Source organism: Aspergillus mulundensis (assembly GCF_003369625.1).
Source record: "Aspergillus mulundensis strain DSM 5745 chromosome Unknown scaffold_1, whole genome shotgun sequence".
Lineage (NCBI taxonomy): Eukaryota > Fungi > Ascomycota > Eurotiomycetes > Eurotiales > Aspergillaceae > Aspergillus > Aspergillus mulundensis.
This window is the reverse complement of record NW_020797889.1, coordinates 1,775,165-1,790,181: the sequence shown is the minus strand read 5'-3', so window position 1 is coordinate 1,790,181 and position 15,017 is coordinate 1,775,165. Positions and strand designations below refer to the sequence as shown.

The 15,017-nt window shown below is 52.1% G+C and overlaps 5 protein-coding genes across 5 annotated transcripts; 3 read left to right on the top strand and 2 right to left on the bottom strand.

Annotated features, from left to right (window-relative positions):
- Positions 1-142: 142 nt before the first annotated feature.
- On the bottom strand, positions 143-1,348 carry DSM5745_02101 (peroxisomal membrane protein PEX14; the record flags this gene model as incomplete). The annotated part of the gene is made up of 1 exon (XM_026744117.1): positions 143-1,348. The coding sequence occupies one exon, from the start codon at positions 1,346-1,348 to the stop codon at positions 143-145; it is 1,206 nt and encodes a 401-aa protein (XP_026607280.1).
- Positions 1,349-2,250: 902 nt separating this feature from the next.
- DSM5745_02100 (uncharacterized protein) lies at positions 2,251-2,944 on the top strand (the record flags this gene model as incomplete). Its single annotated transcript, XM_026744116.1, has 3 exons — positions 2,251-2,439; positions 2,508-2,782; positions 2,851-2,944. 3 exons carry the CDS (start codon positions 2,251-2,253, stop codon positions 2,942-2,944), a joined length of 558 nt encoding a protein of 185 aa, XP_026607279.1.
- Positions 2,945-5,133: 2,189 nt separating this feature from the next.
- Positions 5,134-6,210, top strand: DSM5745_02099 (PAPA-1-like domain-containing protein; the record flags this gene model as incomplete). Its single annotated transcript, XM_026744115.1, has 3 exons — positions 5,134-5,746; positions 5,796-5,902; positions 5,959-6,210. 3 exons carry the CDS (start codon positions 5,134-5,136, stop codon positions 6,208-6,210), a joined length of 972 nt encoding a protein of 323 aa, XP_026607278.1.
- Positions 6,211-6,739: 529 nt separating this feature from the next.
- DSM5745_02098 (uncharacterized protein) lies at positions 6,740-7,015 on the bottom strand (the record flags this gene model as incomplete). Its single annotated transcript, XM_026744114.1, has 2 exons — positions 6,740-6,911; positions 6,963-7,015. The coding sequence occupies 2 exons, from the start codon at positions 7,013-7,015 to the stop codon at positions 6,740-6,742; spliced, it is 225 nt and encodes a 74-aa protein (XP_026607277.1).
- Positions 7,016-7,557: 542 nt separating this feature from the next.
- On the top strand, positions 7,558-14,523 carry DSM5745_02097 (uncharacterized protein; the record flags this gene model as incomplete). Its single annotated transcript, XM_026744113.1, has 1 exon — positions 7,558-14,523. One exon carries the CDS (start codon positions 7,558-7,560, stop codon positions 14,521-14,523), a length of 6,966 nt encoding a protein of 2,321 aa, XP_026607276.1.
- Between the last annotated feature and the right edge of the window lie 494 nt (positions 14,524-15,017).

Here is a 15,017-nt window from a genome sequence, read left to right as displayed (position 1 = left end):
GTCATTTGTCTATGCCATACTCGCAACGAAGTCCAACCCATACAAAGAACGCTAGCGATAATATATATGGGAGTATAAGAAAAGCAAGACACAACAGCAAGCATTATATCATCCATAACCATAACCATGCGCAAATAAAACATCACCGCACATACGAAGACCTCAAGCCGGCACTCCTCCCTGAAGGAAAGTTCCTCGCACTAAGCAAAGCCCCCTTGACACCACGGATCTCAGCCCTAAAGCCTGCAATGGCGTCTTCCTCGGCCTTCCCGACGCCCGTTGCCGCAGCGCCGGTGTCAATTCCAGGCGTGCTGTAGCCGCCGTAACTCAAACTGGAGTAAAGGTGCGAGTTTTTGGCGTACATAAGTCTGTCTAGGTAGTGATGGAGATCGCTGATGCGGCTGCGAGTTGTATCGTGGAGAGTACTCGACTGCGACTGTGCGTCTTCGAGCTCGCGGAGGTGGGCGCCGATTGTCTCGAGGCGTTTTTGATGTGTTGTCACGGCTACAGTTGGGTCATTTGATGTGGTTTCTGCGACAGTCGATGTGGATGTGGTGGATGGGGTTTGGATGAGGTCGTGGGATGTTTGGGTGCCGATGTCGCGGTGGAAGAGCTCGGTGGGATCGGAGGTTATGGATTCAATGTCTTCTTCGGAGTGACCGGTAGATGTGGTGAGTTTTGCGGTTAGACTAGGTGGGAGTTGGGAGACGTTCTGCTCAAGTTTTTCGTTGAGTTTCTTGAGGTTCTCCTCCGTTGTATGGGCAAGATCGAGACGGGCGTCTGTGAGGGCTGAAATCATTGGCTTCACGAGGTATTCACTTGCGCCATATGCAGCAGCACTAAGACCAGCTGCGCCGTAGAGGGTATAGAGGACGCTGCGAAGAGTGACCAGAGGCGGGGGTTTAGACTGGTGGAGGAGAAATTCGGGGTAGGTGATAATCGGAGGGACGTCGCGGGGCGCAGAGTCGGCGGGCCTTGTGTCTGAGGATGGGGTATTTGCTGTAACGTCTTGTTCTAGGGAAGCTTTGCTGTCTGCTCCTGTGCTCGGAGTAGGCGCGCTCTTGTTTTCCTCGGCTGAGCTATCGCTGCTGTTGGCCTCGGGGTTCCGCGACACACCCAGTAGGCTGTCAATCTCGGTAGCTGTCAGACCCTTGGACTCCAGGAATGTAATCTTTTGATCTGTAGGAGCGTCTCGGATTGAGTCATCTTGAAGGAAGTTCGACGCTTGCTCTAGCAGTGTTGAACGGTCGTCATTATCGGTAGCGTTGCCATCGGAGGTCGGCGGCGAGGAAGCAGGGTGTTGTCGTTGCCATGATGGAATAGAAGGTCTCGAATCGGAGTCAGACATTACGAGGATACGTCGGTAGCCGAGATGAATGAGCGGACGGATGGCAGGTAGGTAACTTTCCAGTCGTGCCAGTTGGAGAAGCGACGGCCGGGTTCCAATAAGGTCAAGGTTCATGTGAGGCTAGATGAGCACTCAACACTCAACCTCGGCTCAGCATCGGCCTCTGGGGCCCCAGCCAATCGCCCAGTTGCGGCACCAACAATGGCCGTCCCGTGACCACAAAACAAAGCAATGGATGCGCTTTTGTATTCCTTATTAATATTTCGGTGCGGTAGACTTCTAAAGAGCCTCAAATCGCGTCTGGGAGTTTGTATGCGTTCAGCATCTAACAACGCCATATCAGCCCTACCATAGGCTGTATCTGGGCATTAAGACCTACCTAGCGGCCTAGCCCCACCCAGGTTCATCGTTACGGTAATAAAGCCCTACGTCCATGGAAACTATGTATACTCCGTACTTACATGGCCATGGCCAGTGGCCTCTTAATATGCAGGAAAACATGCGCTTCGGCACTCTCTGCATTCTCAACACGGCAGATGTTGCCTTCTACTGGTCGGCACGGGTGTCACAAGTATCACCCATTGATAGAAAACCGTAACATCGGAATCAAATGGACAATGAAATAAGTCGAGTAAACAAGGGAGTGTGGTGGCTATGCTTTGAGAGCCGGAGCTTCGCAAGGCAGAAGCAGCCTTCAACTGAACATGTTTCTGATCAACGACAGGGCCCGGGCCCCGAATACGAGCTCTAGCTTGATCAACCACGAGACTAGGTTAGATTGGCCAATCAACGTAATATATAGAAGCCTTGCGTTCCCTGCGGTGCACAATCCGTTCAGCTTTGGTTGACCACAACCTACCATATACCAAATATTAGGCTTATATACTGCGTGAAAGCACTCGATGCCACCGTCCAATGCACCCGAGGGAGACAAGCGCGGGAACCCCGTCATCCATTACCATGAGAGACGATCCTCCTGTGCGACTGGAATATGGATTCTTTCTATCCTAGTTCTCGGACTCGCTGCTGCGGTAGTCGCAAAGGCTCCTGCTAGCCCGCTGCGCTCTTCAGCTATCTACAACGTTGCGGTGGTACGTACCTATATTTCACCACGCTATTGTCACCCCATAAAACATATCAGAGTGCTAAGGCACGGCAGGCATCTCTCCAGGTCTTCCTCTCCTTCTTCGCGGGATCGAAGCCGGTATCACCGACGGATGCACGGCCATCCAAATTGGGTACAATTACACTGGTCGTGTCCACGCTTGCTTGGGGCGCCGCATTCCCCATCATGTTCATCTTTGCCAGTGATGATGGTCGCTATGCCGTGATGGACTCTAAAAAGCGTGCGCCGGTCGTGGAACTCGGGCTGGTTGTTGTAGATGGATTGCAGAATATCACAATGGCTTGCGGGGCGTTTGGTGCTGCGGTGTTGTATGCCATAGCCCTTCCTGTGTGTACTTCCCCGTCTTAAGTGATATACTGATGTGCCGGCTGTCTAGTTTGTGCATTCTGTTCCAGTGGTACTATACCATCCGGCTGTACCGGGGTCAATTTGCTCGGGAGCATATCGAAGTAGCGTATAATGTCAAGTAGACGGGATAGCAGCTTGTAGATCAGTCGGTGCACCATGAATATGGGAAATTAATAGTTTTCAGTTGCTTGTGATGTGTAGTTAATTTTGCTGGTTCCTTGCCAATTGCCATTGCTGTCGGGAAATATATAATTTCCAACGAGTACCTTTGAAAGTATAAGACAAGCTTGAAGAAAGACAGCACAGAAGGGGAAACATACTTAGACGTCCACATTTATACCTTTCTTGTCGAGGTCCAAGGCATATCATACCTTAGTGATGCAGATGTCCGCGTCGTCTTTATGCTGACCTCGTCCAGCTCCTACTACCAACGCAAAAAAGGCCAGTGTGTCGCATGATATTAGAGTCCCAACCGCATCCGTCTTCTAAGCCTGATAAATGAGACGCACTAAGCACCCTCCACAGCTGGTTTTATTCTGGGGGATAGAAGCTTATCAAATGCATAAGCGACTTGAATTCTCGGTTTATCGACGTCGCCGGATACTACACCTGAACTGAAGGAGAAAATGGTTATGCAGCCCCGGCCCGTAGTACATCAGTACTATATCGAACTCGAATCAAAGAGTGATCATCGTATACGGCCAGACATTTAGCCATTTAGAGTGGTTGTTGCATAGACCTTCCAAACCTACCTTAAGGCTTACAGGTTCGCGCCTGGAATCGAGGTTACACAAGCCTACCGGTACCGTCCGCAACGAAGCTTTGGCCAGCGTGGAGGCAAAACGCTCGGCGAGACTTCAGAAAAAGTTTGCTGGGATCACCTGCGATAAGTTCCTACATAGTAAGATGCAAATGCAAGTATTTATCCCATCCATGTCAACTACTAACAATCAGACTCAGGAGGGACCAGTTGCGCGGCTTGCGCCACAGACGAGATGATTACCGTGATTGGTGGGATGTAGAAGTCATGGCTTACTAATTCATCACGGGATTTGGCTGGTTGCTCTCTTCTACACTCCGTATCGTGGGCTTTTGGTGGCCACATCAAAGCCAGAGTACGAACTTGGATAGATGCAAAGGAGGCACCAGATGAGAAGATTATAAGCTGGGACTATTTGAAGTGGAGATGAGCTACCACTTCAGGATCTATACCAGCCCAGCCGATCATGGAGACTCACAGTACACCGCCCGGCAGAACGCGGGCTTATCGCCATCCGACCAAGACCAAAGTACATCTTAAGTAGCGCAGCCAACCTCTTGGATCTGGATAAAAGAATTTGTTTTCTGGTGTATCGATCGCTGGTGGCACGGAGCCTCTCGAGTCACACTGCGTTCCCCGAACCTAGGCCGGAAATCCTGCTGAGACATCGCTGTCACCCGATCAGCAATCAGCGCCTCTTCCTGCGTAAGTACTTAAGACTCTGTTTTCTCCCCCGTATTGTTTTGCTATAGACATCGTGGAACCTTGCCCATTTCATTTCCCGTGGGATTATTTAATCCGAGAAACACTGCTGTTTTCCTCCTTCTCGGGTCCGTCCAAACGGTCGTGGCTCCCGATTTGCCCGGTCCTGGCAGTAACCCAATCGCACCATCCTGGTGACTGCAGCAACGCAACGCTCTGTCCGGCTCTCACCATCTGGAGCTGCGTCTGGGCTAGAATGCTCCCATTGGCTCCATCGTCGATGTTGGTCTCAAGCGTCACAGTGGCGCATGAACGTTTCGATAGATAGGGGTTGATGCCCTGTGGCTTTCCGGATTGCATCCTCGACCCCCCAATGAAGAACTGGCGGGCGGTCTTGGATCGCGGAGGTGCATGCGTATTTACTATTCACCTCACTTGAGACCTCCGGGTGTTGTCCAATAGCGGCAATATAACTGGAGGCTTATCCCTGCCCACGAACTTTCCGTCTTCATCTACCCCGATTTACCAATTTGCTTCTCAGACCCCTCCACACAGTCTTTGTTTGTGCCCCCAAATATCGTTTGCTGTTGGTGTTCACATCCCACTTCCTCCACATAACACCCTCCTCCATCTTGAGCGACACAAAAATACACGCTGCTTACCATGTCTTTGCGACGTTCACTTCGTTCTCGCCCTGGGCGAGAAGACCCTCCAGTCATAGAGTCTAACACAAGTACCAGAACAACTCGACAATCTCGCTCTGCCCAGCAGCTGCCATCTGTGACAGTGGTGCGGGCTCCTTCAGAGACTTCGGAGGGCACTCGAAAATCAATTCGTCTTACCGTGAGGATGCCATCAAACAAGCTTCGCGAAGCCACTAGTGGTAGCTCGCGGGGTGCTGCGACGAGGCGCTCGCATAATGTGTTCACTGAAAATCCTATTGTGACCGGCAAGCGCGCTAGTAGATCAAAGAAGACGTTCGTTGAGGTAAACACCAGCGACGAAGAGGAAGAGGATGAAGACCTGGAAGACCAGGAAGAAGACGAGGTTGATGACGAGGATGCGCCTGGTGAGGATGAAGAAGATGAAGACGCTGATGCAGACGGTGATGTGGACATGGACGACACTCCTCCTCAGCCGCCAGTGTCAAGAAGGGCAAAGGCTGCTGTAACATCTGCGCCCAGGGGGAAGCAGGCGAAGCCCGTGGAAACAAAAGAGATGGAGCTCGACGAAGACGAAGAGGAGGATGATGAAGAGGAGCTATCTGAGCCAGAGTCGGATGCCGACGGCGAGCCTGACGATCAAGAGGAGGGAGTAACACTTAACATGGATGAGGGGGGCGAGCCGGACGAGGACGAAGAGGACGAAGAGCTGGACAGTGACGGTGAACTGCCGGATATGAGCAAATTGACCAAGAGACAGCGAGGCTCTCTAGGAAACGACTTCTTGCAATTGCCGATGGGTACGTTTATCTTCTTGAAGAATAGAGTTACCGATCTGACCTGCTACAGAGCCGCAAATCAAGAAGCACCTGACGGCCGAAGAACGAGCAATGCGCCGTGCTGAAATGGCCCGTCGCCGGAAGAACCTGAGCGAGAAGCGCAACGAGGAAGAAAAGGTATCTATTGTGGAAGCTGCCCCCTACTATCTCGCAATTACGCTAAACTCCGACAGATGGACACGATCAACCGACTTCTACGAAAACAGGCGCCAAAGCGACGCGGCCGAATTCCTGCTGCCGAGGCGGCCGAGAACGCTGCTGCAGACCAGGAAGCAGCGGCGGAATTCGAGCCCGTGGACCCGACGATGGTTAGATGGCTCAGTGGCCGCGAAGGCAGCCGAGTCGCTGTGCCAGAGGAGTGGATTGGAATTTCCCCAGGGCGTATCTTTGGAGGAACCGCAAGGAAGCTCGTTGAGGAACTATAACGAGTGACTGGTGCGAAATCATGGGCACACTCAGGATTCGGCTTCGTCTTCGGCGTATTGGTATTGGTATGCGGCTATAGTGGGTAGGTCTTTCGGTCATTTGCACTTGGAAAAGGAGTTTGGCTGGGCCGGTTATCAAGAAATCATTAATCTCAAGGACTTGTCTGTCCCAATTGTATAATACATTATCTATGTGCATTAAAACGTTATATATGCTACTCTGCGTCGCAGTTATGCTCTAGCCCGTCTACGAACCCTTGGGAACCTTAGTCCAGGCTTGCCACATGTGGGCGGGCTTGATGAGCACCATCAAGCCTCGCAAGCATGCTACGCAGCGCTCGGGCGCAGCATTTCCGAGATCTTCGGGAACCCTCAATGTCCCAAGAGCGTAGCAGTCAACGCCGTTCGTGAGCTAAAGTGGCTCTAATCCCGGCTAAGTTCTTCAATTCTGAAGAGCCCACCTCAACCCAGAGGTATCTGAGCTCCGTCGAACCCGAACATTCATTTCCCATTGACATTTTCTTTCGAACTAGACGTAGGTGAAGGCACCGCCGTAGACGTAGGCGCGGACGCAGACGCAGACGTAGTCGTAGTCGTAGTCGTAGACGTAGACGTAGGCGTAGAGGCAGGCTGCTGCTGTTCCTGTTGCGATTGTAGCCCCGGCGCCTGCTGTGTCGTCGGAAGACTCTGGCTTCTTCTCGCTCCTCGTCAGCACGGAGATTGCGCATTCGGTCTAGCAGTGGCCAACATACCCGACCGGAGGCCCAGGGATCGTGCCCTTATTGTGGTGGAGGTCCTTCAACATAGGCTGGAACGTGTAGTACCCTGCAGGCGCGCGGAGAGAAGATGTCAGTCCTGTTCTGCTTCTCCGGGTGGTCCGAGGTGCAGTGGGGATGTATGTGACGTGCCTGTTCCGACGCCCATTGCGATCGCGAGGACCACGGGAAGGAAACCTCGACTCATGATGAAGTACTTTGTTTCGAGGGCTTTGGTAAAGTGCTTGCGAAATGCGGGAATTGTTTAGGTTGGTCGCCGGGAGTATTATGGCCTACCCTTACGCTGGCGGCGGAGCTAGCGGAGCGTAGCCCGGAGGTTCACCAAATGGGCGGCGCCCGGGCGCCAGAGGACTAAATTGCCGGCGCGTCTCTCGGTCTCTCCACATTGATCCGACGCGTCTGGACAGCCGTTTTATCAACACATCTACGCCCACCAACGACGTCGATTGAACCGTTACCTTTATACTGTCTGCGAACCTCAGCTCGCCTCCGACCATCGCCGATTCCGAGAAAAAGCAATTTTCGAAGTATGGACTTTTAGAGACATGGACTGTCGCGTCCGAGGGAACAAATGGAGTCATGGCGGGAACGAGGGTTTGTACCGGATTCGGACGACGAGGATGGATTCGACAGCGAGGAGAAGGAGGTGACCCTGGACACCGCTACGACTCGTGACAGTAATGTCGCTATTGTTGTTAGCGCCTTGCAGAAGGAGGACTCTGTTGAATTGGCTGAACATGAGGGGCATGAGAAAGATACCGTGAACAGCCAACGAAGAGACGACGCTCGCGATAATAACTATGAGGACATGGAGGAAGAACCAGATGCTGTTGTTGCCAATGGAGATATGCTTGCACCAGATGATGACGACGAGGTCGATCTGCTACCCTTACCTTTGCCGCACGAACGGCCGCGGACACCGGACGATGAGGTGGGACAGGGTCGGGAAGGTACTGTGGTGAAAGATAAGGGCACTATACATCGGGAATCTTCAAGATCTCGGACACCAACCGACTTGCCTACGGTTACCGAAAATGATCCGTCGTCGACGCCGCGGCCTAAGCAGCAACGGGATTTCTGGGATATTCCCAGCTCTTCTCAGGATCAATTGCAGCTTGACCGCCATCCCTGGCGTAGACAGACCTCCCCAGCGAGTATACCTACACCAAAGGCTCAAGAGGCCAGCCAGCCGCGCCCGCAAGACGAGAATGTGCAAAGGGAAACGGAAAGCTCTCCTTTGTCGTCCCCATTATCGTCCCCTCGCTCCTCGATACTGGACGAGTTTGAGCAGCCCGAGCAGCAACAGAGAATTGAAGAGTCAAACCCGACTCTTGAAGAACGGTTGCCCCCTCTCGAAATATCTGAAGATTTACAACAGTTGGAGCCGTCAAGGAGAGCGTTTCGACAGCGCAACCCCATTCAACTCCACCCCTATGTTCTTGAAGATGCCAAATACCGAACGCTTATGAAAGCCAGGGGCCTCAAACCCGTGCCCATTCCGCGGTTCTCATCACCCCCTCGCGCTGCAGCCGATGAGAGTCAGGGACAAGACCTGAGGGACGATGCGGGCTCAACTTCAGACTCGCAAATGACAGGGCTTCAGTATATTCCGTCGTCTCCTCTAGATACTCGAGAACTATTCGGACTAGCGCCGATAGACGGCATGCCTGAAAATGGCGACAGACAGGCTCGTCAGCAACGGAAAGACTACGCAAATCATGCTGGGCCGCGCTCGCCGAAAAGGCGCAGGGTATTAGGACCTGGAGATGAACGCCAACGGCAGAGGCTCCGTCCAGTCCCTCGCCCAGCTCCGCCGCAGGTTGTTATTGATAACGTATCATCCTCAATACCCGATGCTTCCTCAATCTTCGATGTTCCCAGCCCTCCTCTCTCGGCCAGTGTCTCCTCCCCACCTGTGCAGAAAAGTATAGGGCCTCGAGTTCCCCTTGATTCGCCGTCGCCTGTCAATACGCCCAGGGCAGCAATGGAACGGACCGAAAATATCAATGAAACTATCGTCATAGACGAAGATGAAAATAGACTCGGTCATGAATCAGACGACGCCCGGACCGTTAGATCAGCATCGCCTAGTGACTCTGATCTGGGCGGCGCGGAAGAGGAAGAGGTAGCGGAAGATGCACAGGAGGCGATTGTGAGGAGATACCAGAGAAGAATTAAAGGCGTTCTCCCGGCCTCATGGCTACGACTGGACCAGCAAAAGCAGAAGGGAGTTCCAGGTGCCACGCAGCGGCAGAATGATAGGACGAGAAGACTCGAGACAGAAGCTGCCAAAGGTGTCGCGAGGAAGATCACGAAAAAGCCCACCTTCTCGGTACCGTCCAGTGCAAGGGATGGACTGTCGTCTTTGAGACACCTTGCAGAGGAGAGTGACCAGGAGGGCGACATGTCCGATGACACTGACAGCATAAGAAATCCCGAACAGGACCTAGCCAGATGGTTTGGGCTTGAAGACTCGGCTCTTCATCAAGAACCTTTATCCGATGGTGACATACCTGAAGATAATCAGATTGACTATATGTTTCCAACGGCGTCCCGCAACCATACTTCTGCAGGTCGAAAGCGTGTCAAAAAGCGCAGCAGGCCGGAGGCTGATGGAATGCGGCCTAGTGGTGAATCGAAGAAGCCACGCCTAAAACGACAGGCAAGGCTCACGGACGCTATCTATAGAGGGCATAGGAAGAAAAAGCCGTCCCAGAGCCTTCCTAGACTGGGTATCCTGGATGCTCCGGACGTTGCATCAAAGTCACGACAAGAGCAGCCGCAATTTTTGAGGATTGCCGCCAGAAAAGCACGTTCTCGCCAAGATAAGGGGAGACGTAGTCCGTCTCGCAAGGTAATCAGGCTAAACTCTAGGTTCGATACGGAAGATGCCAATGCCTCGTTGCGCGAATGGCGTTCAGGGCGAATGCGACAGACGACCTTGCCCAGGGTGCCGAGTCAAACCCCTCGAAGGCAGCCCTTGAGAGATCTGTCTACCAACGCAAGACAGGTCTTCAACGGGCTGAACGCTAAAAGGACGATGGAGCGCAATGAGAGTGGAACTCGACAAGCTGCTCCAAGGGGGAACATCAGCGCTGCGACGGAGAACGTTTTCACATCAAATGCCACCTCCACTGACAGCCAACGAATGACCCTTCTAGAAAATGACAACACTGTGGAAGAGAATGTCCCGACGATAAATGCGCCTCCGGACCCTCGATCAAACGCTCATGGTGCTGCGACCAGACCTATACAGCGACGGCAGGGTAATGCCTGGATCATCCAACGAAACCTCGCTATATCGTCTTTGAGCAGGAACAATCTACGCCCTGCGGTGCCGGAAACCGAAAGTCATCGCATCATTGCAAGGCCGCCTTCGTCGCTGCAGAGGTCGCTTGCCTTGTTGGCTCGCGATGATAGATTGCCTTTGAACCGATATCTTTCTGGGAAAGAAAGGCATTCGGACTTCTCGAGTCGCACACAGGGTCACCCTCCTCCCGAGATTGCCCCTCCAGCGATAAATGAAATCGACAAACCGAACCCTCCGGTTGCTGGCTCATCACGACCTCGTCAAGTGAAGAAACGACAACCGAGACGCGTTGATCTTACGCATATCGAAGACTTTTTCTCTCCAGAAGTGGAAACCGCGGAAACTCCTACTCAAAGCACGGAAAGATTGCCTCACAGCAGGAGCGTTGGGCAATTGAATCGCTTCCGAACAGCATATTCCGTCGATTTCGATGTCAGTCCTCTACAAGCTGGCACATTTTTCCACGAGTCCACTCTCATTGGAAGCGGAGAGTTCTCTCGATCCCTCGATGTTTCCAGACGAGACCTTGACAAGGGCAGCGGCTTCCTTCAATTACAACTTGGTGACGAGCGTATGCGATGGGGCGCCTGGGATGACTCGGTCTCTTCCCAGCTTGGCATCGCATTCGACAAGATCCTCGAGTCCGCGGGAGCCAGCAAGCCTGGTGAAGATTCTGCAAACACTTTGTCGAGCATACCTGCTGGGCAAGATACATACAGAGCTGTGATCAAATATGTGTCTGAAACTTTGTCATTCGTGGACCAAGTCGATAGAGCCGGCTTCGTGACAAGGGCGAATGGCTTGCTCACAAAACTCATGGAAGAATTGTCAATTATGATTTCCGCCACTGAGTACGATACAGAGCAGCTAATGAAGATCGGTTCGCACAACGTCGTGTTCGCAAACCAAGTTTGTCAGATTGCCAGCCATAGTCTTGTGAATCAGTCTATCCAGATTGAGGTACTTAACCTGACAAAGTCCGCCTCAAGACAAGTTATCACCCTTATATCAAGCCAGACTGGGCAAGCATGTCTTCGCAGGTTCCTCTCTGTGATTAAGCAGCGGAAACTACAGGAAGAGGGAATCAAGAATGATCATCCGACTGTCGAGGCCTACGTCATTGTTCGGCACGTATTGTCTAGCGCTGACAGATTTAGAGGCTGCCTGGAGGATTATGTTGCAAGTGCTTGCTCATTGATGGACCCCAAAAGCACTGAGAAAGACATCGAGAGCCTAGAAAGCGGCTGGCAACAGGTTTTTACAACTCTTCCTCTGCAGGAGATTGATGCTCTTGGGATCTCCCGCGTTGGGTCCCGCTTCCAGGGGGGCAATGAGAACTGGGTAGCTGTGAAGCAGCTACTGCGTCCAGCTTTCGAGAGCGACGAGGCGAGCTCTGGATCCCGGCCTGTCTCTTACTATAGTTACTGCCGGGTCCTGTTCCACAGGTGTTTCATTCTCATCAATGACTGGGGCTGGCGCGATTGCAAGGTAATTCTCGACACTCTATATGACTTCTTCGCCAAACGGACTCTGCATAATCTGGATTCGGAAGAGAACCACAAGTCGCCCGCCTTCCTGGACGAGCTTGATGGCAATCCTTCCTTCCAGGTCTTGCCAGGTGATCCGTGCTTTCATATTCTACTAAAGATACTTGCAAGCGGGCTCCGGTTCCTCACAAAAGCGCACGATACGAAGAAGATCCGGAACTATACTTGGCGACTGTTACCAAACCATGGGCGGGATTATCCCAAAGAACAGCCTGTTCATCGATCAGACTTGGATGCCCTGAGAAACCATCACGATCTTCTTTGCACCTTGTACTCGTCGGTTCCTGATGGATGCCGCCCTCGGCTGGGAACTATTAAAGAACTCATCCATCCTGCTACTTCCCACCGCGAGACTTGCAAAATTAGCCTGCGAACATGGACACGGCTTGCCCGATTCAAGCTGTCCACAAAGGAGGATATATCTGGATTGGAACCCTTCGCTGAATGGCATGGCTACTTTGTCACCGAGTTCTTGAAGCAGCACAGCCTGGCTCGAAAAGAGATTGAGGCGCAAAATGACGACAGCAAGCGGTTTTCGCAAGAGCTGATCGATCGCACGGTTGTCCAAAACCAGCGGCAGATTGAGTCTCTTTTGAAGACCGCTTTACATGGTCTCCAGAGCGTGATCAAGTCCGCTCCTTCATTAGAGCATGCCCAGAAGATTGTTTCCCAGACACCTATCAAGTCAATACTGGATCTTTTCGATAGCCGGACTGTTCGCTTGAATGCCACTGTGTTCGAGGGGCTGCAAGTCATTATCATCTACCTTCAAAAGTGCAGCTCGCTTTCAAGTTCATCGACTGTGAGCGTGGGGAACCCCTCAATCTCAGCGGATGAGGACAGTCAAGACTATGGGGACTGGGCTGACATCGAGGCTGTGTACGGATATGAGCCTTCGCCAATAAGCCCTGGGGTAGAGCATGTGCAAAACGTATTTCACCCTGCGGTATCACGTCTGGTTTCGAACTGTTTCGGTGACGATCGTTGTCCCGACGATTCGATCCTTGAAGGTGTCGTGGACTGCTGGACTTATATTGCACATGTCCTTGTGAAGCATAGATTGCGGCGCTGGGACAGCTATATCAGTCCGTACGAAGCTGACTCTTGGGTGGCGCTTCGCTGGACAACCCAGACGAGGAAGTTTACACCGCAGTTTCTCGCCCAGTGTATCGAGAAGGACGGTGATGTCTTATCAGAATGTAAAGTGCAGGCTTTTGGAATATGGCTGTCAAGTTTGGTGGAACGCGTATCGATGCTGAAGTTTCAACACTGCTTCACAGAGGCCATATTGAACCGGAGCGCAGAGGATCCCTTGCTGAGAAATCTTCCATTCTCTCGAGATCGTAAAGGAGAAAGATTCTCGATAACGATAAAAGAACTTAGCGAGCGCCGGCTGTCACTAATATCGTCTCTTTTGTCGAATATGCGCGTTCACGTCCAAGACCTCGACGATGCAAAATCTCGAGAGCTCTCCACCACGCGGCAAGATTATAGGGAGATTATCCAGAAAATGATGTCGTCCATGAAGTCCAATTACCAGGAGCTGGGTAATGGCGAAACGGAGGTCAAAGGAGCTTACGTCGCTTTTGTCCAAAGAATAGTCGGCTTCCTGCAGCAACACACAAGGGATATCTGCCCCATTGACCCGTTCTTCACAGATACAGCTACATTTCCCCTGCCATCCAATGATCCACTTTACATCGTTGCCAGGCTGAAGAGCTACGAACCCAAGCTATCCTCCGCCAAAGTCACCAAAGCACTCATTGTATTTGTCCAAGGTGTTTCGGAACGTGCCGCCATTGACGGCGAGCAGGTGTACCTCGTCGACCAGTTGAGTAAATCCATGGAAAATGCATATGAGACTGGAAGCCCGGACCAGCCTACTCTGCGGGCCACTCTTTTGCAAGGTGTCTTCCCTGCGTACCTTGCAACGGCCTTCAGCAATGGAGCCGCATGGATCCTGAGCCGCCCAATCATCAAGACTATCGCTCGAGTGTTCAATGGGCTGCTTGTCAATATGGACGCCACAGATCCAGACTGCGTCTCATCCATCTTGAACAGCGCTAGTGCAACCTTGGAGTCTTCGTACAAAGCTCTCCGCCGCATAATGACCGACACCGATATGCTCAATCAACCCACCGTGCTGATAACCACCACCGCTTTCCTTGAAATGATAACATCCACCCTCCCGGTCATCGACTACCTAGACCGTATTGCCACAGACACGAATTCAACCAAACAAGTTATGGCCCAGATCCGCGCCTTCCAGATACTCGCCATGTTCATAGCCTCCCAACTCCGAACCCTACCTCAACAGACTGCACAGACAGCTCTCAACTTCGCCACGCCCCCGGGTGTTTCTAGCTTTGTCACTAGCGATCTTTCAGCCATTGCAACTCGCGAACTTGAAACCTACCTCAATGAAAGCTGGTCACGACATCAGGGCAAGTATTATTTCACCAGACGTGGAGCTCACGCGCCGCAAGAGATTGAGATCGAGGCTCCGATTTCCGCGGAGCTAGACCATTACCCTGAGCAGGGGCTGCTCAATGCTGCAACGGCATTTTTGGAAGCGCTGGGTCGCTTGGACTTGTTTGGTGAAGACGAAGAGGGAGATATGGTTGATTACCCGCAGCCTGTCCTATCCTGGAAGTGCAGTGACGAACTACTTGTTCTTTGATGCGACGGTTTCGGCCTACGATACGTACCTATATAATGACGTTAATGAGTTCCCAAATACCAATGACATAGATTTCTTACGGTTATACTATCAATGTATACAATCGCCATGTCAGGACTGTGGCCCACCTGGTAGTCGAGTATACGAAGTAATGTCTCGTTGCATACCTAGTTTCTTAGTACTTTGAGTAGGCCCTGATCGCCGACTGTATACTGCAGAGATTACTCGAACGGAAGCCAAGTGGATGTATGGTTGCGGGCCAGCCCTACACTAGAATTCACGTGATCACGAAGCTATCCAACAGCCCCACTTAACATCATTAACATCAGTCACTCTCAGCTTAAAATAGCACCGACCAGCTCGGGGTTCGATTCCCCGTGTCGGAATCAGATCTAATCTCATCACAGCTGTGATGGAACGTCCTTTTTGACGACCTTTTTTGCCGACTGTGTTACCCCTCGGAAGGGGATCGTAAACTAGGTGGCTCGTGCGTT